General features: G+C 36.0%; 1 protein-coding gene across 2 annotated transcripts in view; it reads right to left on the minus strand.

The window, feature by feature from the left end:
• The window catches only part of CDH7 (cadherin 7), an 82829-nt gene that overhangs the window by 5904 nt on the left and 64055 nt on the right, over positions 1 to 12870 (minus strand). For both annotated transcript variants that reach the window (XM_069778906.1, XM_069778907.1), the window contains exons 8-11: positions 11621 to 11757; positions 9544 to 9665; positions 7968 to 8085; positions 5609 to 5860 (exon numbers count right to left, since the gene is read on the minus strand). In XM_069778906.1, the coding sequence (XP_069635007.1) occupies positions 5609 to 5860; positions 7968 to 8085; positions 9544 to 9665; positions 11621 to 11757 (629 nt within the window). The remainder of the gene's footprint in view (positions 1 to 5608; positions 5861 to 7967; positions 8086 to 9543; positions 9666 to 11620; positions 11758 to 12870) is intronic.

Consider the following 12870-nt stretch of genomic DNA (forward strand, 5'->3'; position numbering starts at 1 on the left):
GATTATATGCATTCATACGTCTAAGGTTTACAGCCTTTACTTACAGTACTTTGATATGCCAACTAAATGCTGTAGAAACATCTGGAAAAGCAAAAGCTGATATAGAAAAAATTGAGCTTGAGCTTCCCTAGGCAGTCTCAAAAGTGGCCTCCATAAATCGTATGATGTAGGACTGCCATTCTTGAAAGCCCTTCTTTTCATGGAGGAATTCTTAAAATCAATATCAATCTAGTCATTGTGAAGCATGATTTAATATTGGGATCACTTGGTTAAAATAAACCAGTCATTCAGAGACTGTACATGCAGAAAACTGTATCATACGTCCACAGATGTTATGGTAGTATTTGGAATTGGTTATAGCATAAGATGACTTAAAGGCGGATTTTCTGCAATTCTTTTTATTTTCCTTTGGAGCCATGCATGTCTAAAAACAAAACTGGAACAAGATCAATTTTTTTCTAAACTTTTTGACAAATATATTAGGCAATATTTTTTTCCCCTTTTTTTCAGCAGCTACCAGGCACACATCTAATGATCCATCTACTAACAGATGCCTTGTGATTCTATATTACTGCAGCATCAGCATCACACTCTCACTTTGTTGCCCCTGGCATCTCCCTGATTCATGCTTTATGTATTGAATTCAGAAGCCACTAGTTTGGGGCATTTTGCTTTAAACAATATTTACATAAGCAGTTTGACAATTAAGATTTTGACCTTTACAATGGCTCTTGTGAAATTTCAAAACATTCTGATATTTGTATAATACAAATTGAGCTATAAATTATACAGCAGAGAACATAAAATTGTTATCAGAGACAATTGCACTCCACTCTTAATGTTTTTCCATATTATAACAGATATTTTAAAGTGAAAGACAGATTAGCTTGCTGACAGTACAAATACACATTTAAGCCAAGATTGCTATTGACATAACTTTTTAATTATTATTTTTAACATTTACTGCCACATTTTTTTATTGCCATATAAGTATGCAGCTAATCATTGCCTCTACTTAAGTGTAAATGCATTTTCACACCACTGGCCCTCTTAACATACTTCATTTTGAAAGTTAAATACCTGCTAATAAGTGAAAAATATGAAACTTAGGAGGCAGGTTCGCCTAAAGGTACAATAAAAATCAAGATACGTTGAATGATTTATATAGTATTCCTTGTACATCTCACACTTGCTTGAAGCCAAGAAAAATATGGAGTCTTTCTAAAGGTTAAATATTTTAGCATTTAGATGGCTTTATGAGATTATTAATTTCCTGCCTTTCTAACAGCTATGAACAATAAAGTTTAACCTCTAAATGAACAAAGCTTCAGCTGCATTGCAGGAACTGCAGAGATGAATACAAACCCCAAACAAATTTCACTGATATCTAAATCAGGTGCAAATGGTTTTAAAGCTTATCCATTTCTCATTAAGTCATGGTGGGGTTTTTACCCTGCATTTATCACAAAAGCAAAGATTAAGTCAGTAATTAGTGACTGGCTGAACATCTAGAAAACCTAATTTTATGCTTTTTAGAGAAGAAATAATACAATGGAAAAGCTTTAGGGACATACGTATTGCACATTGAGGCCACTAGTTTGGCTCCATACTGGTATGCCGAACTCATGCTAAAGAGATGAAATGGCAATACTGATTTTGTATGTGATTCAACAAATACATAAACCAATCAGTATTAGATGTCACTATTTACAAAAGACTAAATAACCAGAACTAATAAAGGTAGATCTACACTAACCTTTTTGTTCTGATTTACCTGAATTTTTAGAGATGTTGATTTTTGTTTAACGGGTACAATAGCCAAGAGAAAATGTCATTTGTATTTACATTAGCTGTGGTAACAAATAGGTTTATCCTTCTGTCAGCGTAGATGTAATGATAATATCAGTAGTTTCAGTTCACCTGAATCAGTCTTTAAACAAACACCTTTGAATACAAGAGTGGATATTTGCTTTGCCATTTTGCAGTGTGCTTTATGGAATTAGCATGAAATTTCCATTTTGGTATTATCTGGTAAAAAGTCAGGTTTAGGTCACCAGAGCATATTTCTCTGTTTTAGTATTAATCTTTCCTTTAAGACTCGAGCCAACTGCAACATAATTGTAAGGAAGCCATCAACACCCTGAGAGCACCTGAGGGAGAAGACTACCTGCAGAGCTTTACAGTAAGGGACAGAGCTAAATCCCGAGCGTTACCACGCCGTGTATATGCGATGCCCCTAAGCCTGGCATTTACTATAGCAATAAGCCGCATCAGCGGCAAGCTGATCTGCACATCAGTTTATGCCTTAGGTGTGTCATGATTCATAAAGCTGAAGCCTGGAGATCCTCAGCCATCTAAGCAGCACGCTAATAACCTATTTAGTTATACCTTGCAGTTGCCAGTACAGTCAGATGAGATTTGGGGATTACAGAGGCCAAGACTCAGGAAACCTGCATTTAATTCCCAGCTAACAAGCTTCATATATAACTGTTGTTTAACCAGTTTGGATTGATATTTGCAAAGTGACTGTGACCTTTAAATGCCCACAGTGAGTGACCCTAATAGGCTCTATAACTTTCAGAAAACAGCTTCTGCATTGCATACTAAAGGCCCTTTTAAATGACTTAATTTGGATACCCCCAAATTAAAACAGTTTTATCACTTTTAAAACGGCAAGACCCAAACCCACACATACTAGATAGTAACATTCTGTATACATTTTACCTGTTTAGAGAATAAGATCCTTATGACTAAGACTGTTTCTTCTTGTTTACGAATCACACAATTATGTGTGCTGATTTAATCAGGTTCTTGTAGGTATTGTGATAATAATAAAAAATTCCTCGTCTTTCAACTGAAAAAATAATAATTTAAATCTGTATTTTGAAGTTTAATCAACGTATTATTAACTTGTAAACTCTAGTACCACACTAATAGGAGCTTTCTTTTAGTGTTTCTAAGAAAATAGGTGGTACTAATAGATTATATTCAGAAGTATGAAAGACAAAAATCATGAAAAAGCATTACGTCAATTTAGCTTTCCATTGTTTCAATACAAAGAAAATCTTTAACCTCTCAAATATGATTGGGTTATCTACAGGTGAACATTCTTTCTCTGTATGATTTTATGTACACATTTTATGCTAAGCACTTGTTATAAAAGCAATTATTGTGTCTGGAAGATGCTAACTGAAAAACAAATTACCTTGAATTAAATTACCATCTAATTTTCAGAGGAGTTAAAAAATTCCTACTTATTTCTCTAAAAATTATGTACGGTCTAAAACAAATGCAAACTAGCTTTTCATATGCTTTTTATAGAATAAATTGCAAGCACTTTTTTGTTTGTTTGTTTGTTTTCTGTAAAACACAGCCTCACTGCAGAGTGAATAATTATAAAGCTCTTTTGAGTAATTAACAAAGTACTGGAACTTTCTTGTAGAATAAATTCAGAATTTAATCTCCATCAGTCAAGATGAGGAGGGAAAAAGATTTTGGTAAAATGTTTTTAACTTTTAAAAATTATTTTAGTTTGAAAAAATAGCCTACACCATGTTATGTCCAATTATAATGAATTAGTATGATTTAGTAACATTCTTCCTTCTTAGCATCAGTGGAAACATTGTGCTTATCTAAAATTGATTGCTTCCTTAAGTCAAAATAATAACACTAAGAAATCCCACTGAGACAATCTGAGTCTTGGTCAAGACAAATAGTTATTTATTAGACAAAGGGATGTATGGGGCAAGAAGAAACAGCAAAGTACATCATACTAACTTTAAGAAGATAAAAGCTCGTTGAGAATTCGAGATACTAGTGCCAAAATGCATGTATCCATGACATCTATGCAAATCTCCTGCCTCCTCCACTTTACAACTGGCACTCGCATTGAGATGACATTGATGAATGTGACTGGATTTACGCTGTGTGTAACCTTGGATCAGAAAAAAAAAATTGATCCGGTAGCCTGTCTCCTCTTTTCACTGATAAACTCTTACACAAAAAGGTGCATCCCTTGGTCCCAGCCCTGGAACCACTTGCCAACAGCTGAAGCCTGTTTTTTATGCTGTGCTAGTGGACCTTCAGTTTTTTTCTTGGGAATGGATGTGAAAAGAAAAAGGGAAAAAGGAGAAAAATTCCTAGCAGTACTACCATTCAGCTGATCCCAGAAAATGTCTTCTAGGAACAAACAGGAGAAGAAGAAAGGCTCGGGACCAGACAAGCAACAGCATTTGACTGGGATTTCACTGGGCAGCAGTGATGCTTAGGCACCTCTTCCTTGTGAAGACCAGCACCTGGCTGGGAACAAAACAGCAGCAGGATACAGTACCCCAGTGCAGGACTCAAAGCCAGGGTTAGCATAGAAACGCAGCCTAAACTGCACCTGCAGCTTTGAACTATACCCAAAAGGAAGAGTTTAGTTTGGAAGGGAAGATAGAACATACAAACATGTATTTGGATAAACAGTGGTGACACATTCAGACAGCTGAATTTGGAAGTCCAATTTTTTGGCAAATAAAATCGATGGTAAGGTGGTCATATGCACCAGAAATATGTGCAGCAGAAGGGACATTTCCTTCTAATGGTTTACAGTGAGGTGAATCAAAGTCAATAAGAAGAGACGTCTATAAATTGTTGAAATACTACCATGAACAGAAATGTGGACCAAAGTCTCTTGATTTGACCTATTCGAATTACTTGGTGACAGACAAATCACTACTGGGACTGTACCAACCTGAGGAGGCTATGGTCTTCCCCTTCCCCTTAGACTGGTATGTACAGCCAGGGAATAGAAAAATCTCTCCATTGATAACAACACTCAAGAAAATCCTTATGTGGTGAATCAGTACCCGCATTAACGTGAACTTTCTGACAGTAAGCAAAACTGCACTTTTGCTCACCTGCACTCTGCAGCAGTAAAGATGATCCTTCATCTTTACTCCTCAATTTAGGCCTTTACTACTACTATGTAGTCATTTTGTTTAAGAACTAGGCATGAAATGAGAAATGCTAAACCAGAATATTGACACTGTTCCACTGTTTTCCACTGTCTTTTATCTAGTTACAGTCTCACTGCATGGCATAAAATCCAACTGTGCTACCAGTTGCAGAGGTAACAAAAGATCATTCTGTAGAAGAGGTTCAAGTAAATGATTCCCATCAGTAAATTACATCTGTTCTATTTCCTGAACATCTTTTTTTTTATGCAAATCAATAAATGTTTAATGATAGTTATATCTCTGAAAAAGGGACACACACTGGTACTGGTTATACAGTGAATATGCTAAACACAATACTTCCAGAAACTGCATTGGCTATCTCTTAAGTATTACATTTGATGCAAATGACCTTTTTCCCTTTACTATTATTTCATATATATGTCTGGAGGCAGCTTGACATAGAAACAAATTATCTGAACCTGAAAATCCCAACCTAAAGATTTTTGTGCAGCTCATGATACAAAATGCCATTCTGCTGGGAATGTTAGGTGTCCCTGTTTACAGAAATCGAGGCAGGGGGGAGTGGGTTGAAGCTTATATACATATACATATCTATCTCTTTTGCTACTATACATTAAACAGAAAATAAGGGTAACAGGAAGATGTACCTAGCAGTGTCAAGACACAAGCCAATATTGCTATCAGGGCTCCAGTGCTAAGTCCTGCGGGCAAGATATATGCTTCTGCATTGCACGTCTGAGCAATACCATCTGCGTCACAATCACAGACTCTGATGGTGAGGGTATTAGTGCTACTAAGTGAAGGTGATCCACTGTCCACAATGAATATTGGCAAGTAGAAAACAGACTGTTCCTGTCTTCGGAACCCATTTCTTCTGGTTAATACTGTTGCAGTGTTATCTAGGTAAAGGAATAAAAAGATAAATATAAAATACATGACCTTTCTAAAACACAAGCCTATAAATAATACAGTAATTCGCTTAAAAGACTTTATAAACACATTTATATTATTTCAACAAGTTTATCTTTCCTGGTCATATATTTTTGAAGCTGCAGAGATAGGATCAGCTGAGAAATGATACCAGCTAAACAAAAAGCTGTTTTCCATGCAAGACTGTTCCAAAATTGCAGAGGTTTATTTGATTTTTGTTAAGCTCACAGTTCCACATTCTTGATAGGTAGTTGAAGATGAGATCATTATAAAAAAGAAAAAATTTACCCTTCAGTGATCAGATAAAATACCTACATACGTTTCAGGTCTGATTTCCAAGGATCTATTTTCAATTATTTACAGATATAGATACCATATTAATGGAAGGGATGGACATACTAATAGGAGAACAAGTTCTGAAGACCAATGAAATATTTTTTGAATGCAAAAAAAATCCAGTTGGTGCACAAATACAGGTAATTGCACATGTAACAAAGACAAGCACTTGTTTTCAGTCTCATCTGAGAGTCAAGATGACTAATATAATCAGTCTAAAATGTGTGGTTCGATGCTGCTCTGAGTTAGGTGATTAAAAAGTCCATGTGTTCCAGAAAATATGTGCAAAACTCACTGTGTTCAATACAGGTTGACAGCTCCTGAGAGGTAGGGAGTTACATCTCCTAGAATGTATAGAAAAGGTCGGTCGGTCGGTCTGTCTATCTATCTGTCTACCTACTTATCTATCTATTTATAGACAGATATATCAATAGTCCTGTAATGTTACCTTACTGTGTCATCTATTATGACCTATCTGGCAAAATATGCAAGCACTTCTTCATATAGCATCATATGAGATATGCATAAAATTAGTTAACATCGAAAGAGGCAACTGCTGCTGTGTCTTGCAACTCCATTGATTTCACTGGCATTGCAAAAGTCTGTTATTACCCTTTCCAAATTATAAGTTCTCTGGAAGAGGGCCTGTCTTTTCATTAAATACTCTACAGTACTTGTAACAATGTCAGATTTCTGAACAGAGTCTTATTCTAATGCATTTTTATTATTTTGATCATTATTACCATTACAGTCTTTAGTTTGAAACTGCAAGCTGCTCATATGAAGACAATTAAGCATGTCAGTAACTACATTCAGGGTAAGGCAATAAATAGGTGTGTGAGAGAACTTTTATTAGGTCACATGTTATAGTGAATGTTGTTCAAAGTCTGTCTGTACAAACACTACCCTTTAGTCCACCATATGTCTGCTTTTCTTATTAATAAGGATGACTTTGTAACTCTGATTTAGTACTGAGCCATAAAAGAGCAATGCAAGAGTAACATAGTGTCTATTTGGTTCTATTTGCTTCAGCTAATAGCTAAACTGACTGATACACGCCCAGATGCCATACTATGCAGTGCAACTAATGAGAACACTAATTAGAAGCGTGTTCTCAGATATTTTAACTAATAGAAACGTGATGTCACTGGGAGTCTTTGCTTAAGTCTTTGGGGAAATAGTCATAAGAAGTCTGTGTAAATATTGTAGGCAGCTTCCATTATCCAAAGCATCCTTCAATAGGTGGTATACTTACTGAAAAGATGTGTTTTTCTAAAAAAAAAAATTAAAAAAATCAAACCCCACTTTTTTATTTACTGTGCACTTATTTTTTATGACCTGAGTTATATTAATAAAACATGAATTCCTGGACATTTTTCAGTCACTGCCCCAAGGTAAAATCTAGTTTAGATAAAAACCTATAAATACAAGGAAAAGATGTGAGAGGAGTGACTTCTGGGGGAAAAAAAAAAAAAAAAAGAAAAAAAGGAAAAAAAAGAAAAAAGAAAAAAAGAAAAAAAAAAAGAAAGATTTGAAGCTACTCTGGCTCAATGCTTTAAATTATTCAAACCAGCTTAATTTCCTTGACAAATAATCTACACATAAAATTATTTTGCAGGCTGATTGTAGTTTAATTTATGTCCTTACCAGAATAGAAGTTTATGGATGTTATAATCAGCATGATATACTCAAAATGAAAGGTGTTAGTGGTGGATATTTACCCAAACAAAATGTCCTTACCTTTATTGTCCTGCAGAGTAAAATTGTGGTTATTTGCTGCCTCTGCTGTTAAACTGAAGTAGAACTGATGGCCATTTGGTGGGTCATCTTTATCAATTGCACTGATTTTCTGGATCACCTGTTTTAAGATGCATTGGGGTTTCATTGTTTGGAATGGTAAGAAGCATAAATACATGTACATTGTATAACCCCTCTATTGCCTATCAAAGTATGAACTCTCCCTCAAGTCCTGCTCATATTGCATTTTGGGTTTCTAATCTCCTAAGCATGTACAGACACTCTTAAAACTGAAATGTGACTCAACTCTTTACTTTCCCTGTACCAACTTTATTGGCCAAAAGCAACAATCTGCAGGGCCTGTGAGAAAGTTAGGTTCTGTCATTCACCAGAGCTTGGAGTATAAACTGCGTAGCAGGGGAAGAAGTGTATCTTCTTGATGGCCCTTCATGTAGTTATCAGTGGCTGCAATCAATGCAAACTTTTGCAAGGAGACGATTATGGTTTTGAACATTTTAATTCATGTGCTTTTTTTTTTCAATATAGTGAAAAATAAAAAGCTAAGTCATATGTATACAAATATTTTCTGGGATTTCTTTTTTATTATTATTATTTTTCCAATTTTATTTTCTAAAATTCTATCAAAATCTGCCTCTAAAAAAAAGTCACCATTGCTTAAAATCCATAAAGAATGAATACTCAGAGCTAACATTCTGACTAGACCACAGGGAAAACAAACAGGTACTCCAATAAGAGCATGCATATTTTGTGTTTCTCATGAACACAAGCTAATAATCATAGTGTTTTCTGTTAAGGATTTAAAGTATGCTGTGATTTTGAAATGTGCAATAAACAACATCTGCCACAGGAAGGACAATGTTCTGGGAGAAGGCACAAAAGTGCAAAGTCTCCCAGGGAGTATGTGGGATCTATGTGAGTGAAACATCTACTAATTTTCTGGGAGAAAGAAGAGAGAATGAGAAAATATATGTATTTTCTGAGGTCTTACAAAGTAGAAAGGAAAAGTCCAAATATGAGAGACGCCAAGGACAAACACCACCAGATACTTTTAGTTGAGTCTAGGACTACTTTGAAAACATTTGGGGAGTTAAAAACACTGGGCAATATGGTAGGAATACATCTCTCTTGTGAAATTGTGGCCTCATGGCCCATACTTCCTCAGGGAAATAAAAGCGTGTACTCGTTTGAGGAATGCTAGGCCTTTAGTCTCAGAACAACCTCCGTGTTAGGACTTCCCACTTCCCAGCAAAATTAGGAGGAAAAAACACATTCTTAATATTATTCAAAATTAGGTGAGTTTAGCAAAATGTGTCAGTTATATGAGTAAGAAAGCCAGAGATTTTAACAGCACCTTCAGGAAGTAATTACACCTGAGTCTGTCTCTTCAGAGGTATGGTGAAGATGTTAGGGTTTGATTGATACTTGCTTGTGCTGCACATCAAAGCATTATTTTTCCTGCCATAAGCTGATTATATTTTATCTTAAAGCTGGCAGGCTTTCGTAAGGAATAGCTGCCTATCTGATAAAAATAAACATAAAAAACCCTATCAAGCCATACCTGACCAGGCTGAGCATTTTCACAGACAGTTGTCTCATACTCCATGGCAAACTCAGGGGCATTGTCATTGATGTCAAGGATAGTGATGGCTACATAGCCTCTCCCAATCTGTGCTGGATTCTCTATAGGAAAAGAAGCCAACAAAAGAGTCAGGAAGAGCTCCTTGAAAGTTATTCTTTGGGTCAGTACATTTTTCATTTGCATTCTTCTTTTGCATATACATGTCAAATCAATTACAATCCCTCCTGGAAAGACAAAGGAAGCTCTTGGCTTCATCTTCTGCACCTAGTGGAAACAATGTTTATGTCTTCCAGCCACTTTAATTAAACTAAGATTTTACTCTCAGGGATAAACTGAAAATCTAAATCACATCATATGGAGGGATAAGAGCAAAATGATGTAAAGCCATTGCCAATAGGTATAGCTACCCAGAACAGCACTATTCTTATCGGGAATAGAATGGTTATTATGGGTTAAACAATTTTTTTTTGCAATTCAGATTGATCAGGCTATTAAGAAGTTAAAAACAGAATTCCATCAGCTATATATAACAGAAGAAAAGAGGAAGCTGCATTCCCAAGCAAATCCCAAAGTATTTAAAGTGTACACACAAAGTATTTCAACACTGTCATTAACACGTTGAACACCTTAAATATGAATGACATTCTTAAACTGATGCATATCTCTAGCTAAAATATGAATCTGTTCAGGGTCCAATGTCATCATTTACTCTTAAACAGTAGATATTTTTGGACTGAGCATAAAGGACATCAGTGTGTGCCATACTCATTTTGCTAGATAAGACTTCTGTTCTGGAGCAGGGAGAAGAGAGATTGTATTATTTTTTTACCACAAGTGGTGATATTAGTGATAGAGCAGGGCAGAATGAAAAACTGTACAAACGTTCAAATATCTATCCATCTTTTTACAGGGTATTGCAACCATATTTTAGTAAATATTACAAGTATTTAAAGCAATGCATCCAAATGTAGATCACAAAGTGTTTTGGTTTGGTTTTTTATTCTTCATGTCAAATACCAGAGGAGTAAGCAACTTTGACACCAACTTTTTCCTCTGCTGATCTAAGCTTATTGAAAACCAAGCAGGCCATGAACATAAATTAAAGCATTGTAAGGTATTACTAGTGCTCCTAGACTCTCGCTTGTGTCAGGTATGCCCCTTGGCTACTTGTCAGTTTTGTTACTACCCAGTAAAATTCTGGTTTCCATACTGGTCTCCTGGACCAAAATTCTACTCCTGAGAATACAGATAAATCCATACAGACACTAAATTATAAATGTTATCTTTCAGGTTCAACATTAAATTAACCTCACTGAAAGCAAGAAGTGAGGATTTTTAAAATAGCAGGCCAGAGAACTGGTAATTCTTTTATTATCACAGCCGAACAAGGTAGTAATAAGGATGAAGTTTGAAGAAATAAATTCTTCAAATATAAAGGCAAAAATATACATTTTTTTTCACAGAATGTATTCAGAGCTGAACAAGTTTAGGTTTAAACTTGCATTAACAGAATTCTTGTTGTATGCACTTGAAGGTTTCGATTCTTCAACACTTTTCATCTTACACCAGAAAAGATACCAAGTACAAAATATCCTCTACAGTCTTACCATAGAGTCAGGAAAGTGAAACCACACAAGCATTCAATCCCCTTTCCTGCATACCTTTTAAGAATGCTGTGGTTGACCAACAGCAATCAACTCTAAATGAGTGCCATCACTAAGATGGGCTAACTGCTCTCCTCTATACTCCATATCACTTTTCCTTTAATGACACTTGGTCTGAGACTGCTGACTTAACATAGTTCACCTTCTTTTCTACTTGTTTTTCAGAAGTCAAAAGACTACACAAAGTGTGAGGCAAAGGAAAGAGCAAATACTTAATCTGTTGCATTTCTTATTTTTTTATCACACAGGTTTCTTTTACATTGAGTAAGTAAGAAGTTATTTTTCTCTGCCAAGGTTTGAAACTGTCATAATGTCTCTCAATGCAGCCGATGACAACCAAGCCTGAAGTTTTACACATGAACAGCCAATAAAATCTTTAAATTGTTACTTACGACTCTCCATAGCCAAAACTGTAATATTATGAACAGCATTAGTTTCCCTGTCCAGAGGTTTGGCAGTTGTAATGACTCCACTGTTGGCATCAATATTGAAATACCTCTCCAGGTCTGTGTTTCGATCTATTGAGTACCTAGGTAAAGGATGAAAGAAAACTTTTGATTTAAGTTCAATTACAGCTTGTAAAACCATTTCATTGATTTCTTCTTAGAGAGAAAGCATTTCCACTGTTTCCCCATTTTGAGTTTTGTTTTGTCCGGTTTCTCTGGGGCGTTGAGAGAAGCAAAGCTGTATGCAAAGGCGAGATAGTTACAGAGTGACCTGAGCTGACTGTGGCAGGCTTCATTCCTGGAGTGTCCTTTTAAGTGTGGTTATAGGTATTGCCCTCTCTTTTCTTTCCTCCCCTCTGCTGTAGGCAAACTTTCATTTAGTCATGGAATAGCATCCTCCTGAACCCCAGCTAAGGAGAAGGCACGTTGGAAGTTTACTACATGGCTGTGCCATCCAGGCACTGCTCCCGGGGGCGGCTGGCAGGCTGAGCACAGAGCTTTCTATCACCAGCAGAAGAGCTCCTGAGTCACCCAGAGCTGCAGAGGTAGGGGATAAGAGAGAGGGGATGCGGAGTAGGTCAAAGGATTGCATGTCAACCCTGTCAGCTCCTGGTGCGTTACTGTCATTAGGGAAACACAGGCTCGTGCCCTTAACTCTTTGGCTTAACATATCTTTTACCTCCAAATTTGTTTTAGGAAGGGGAAATGAGCTCCTTAGCAAACAGAAAATAGCATAAGGGAAAAGGTCAAAATGCCTGTGGGTGTTTTGCTTAGGACCATTTTGAGAGAAAGGGACAGTTGATTAGGCAGATTTACATTTACAACTGGAATATTCTTGACATTCAATTTAATATTGGGTCAGATTCTTGTACTCTCATTTAGATCAAGTATGTACTCCAGAGAACTTCCCTACACTCAGGATGAATTAAAATGTCTGAATCAGACCAAGTGTGATCATTACAATTACTGTCACACTGATGATATATTAGATTATTAATATAACATTAACCAAATCCTTTGAACAACGTGGAAGGAAAGAATTATGGAAAACAGTTAAAAATGGGACCTCCCAGATATTATGAGACTACTTGCTTGTTCTACGTTGTAATAGACCAACTTCTACTTTGTTGTATTACTGTGTTTTTATCTAACCGTCTTGGCTGCAAAATCTTAGAGCAGAGACTTGTTACATAATT

Source organism: Haliaeetus albicilla, chromosome 3, assembly GCF_947461875.1.
Source record: "Haliaeetus albicilla chromosome 3, bHalAlb1.1, whole genome shotgun sequence".
In the NCBI taxonomy this organism is placed as follows: domain Eukaryota; kingdom Metazoa; phylum Chordata; class Aves; order Accipitriformes; family Accipitridae; genus Haliaeetus; species Haliaeetus albicilla.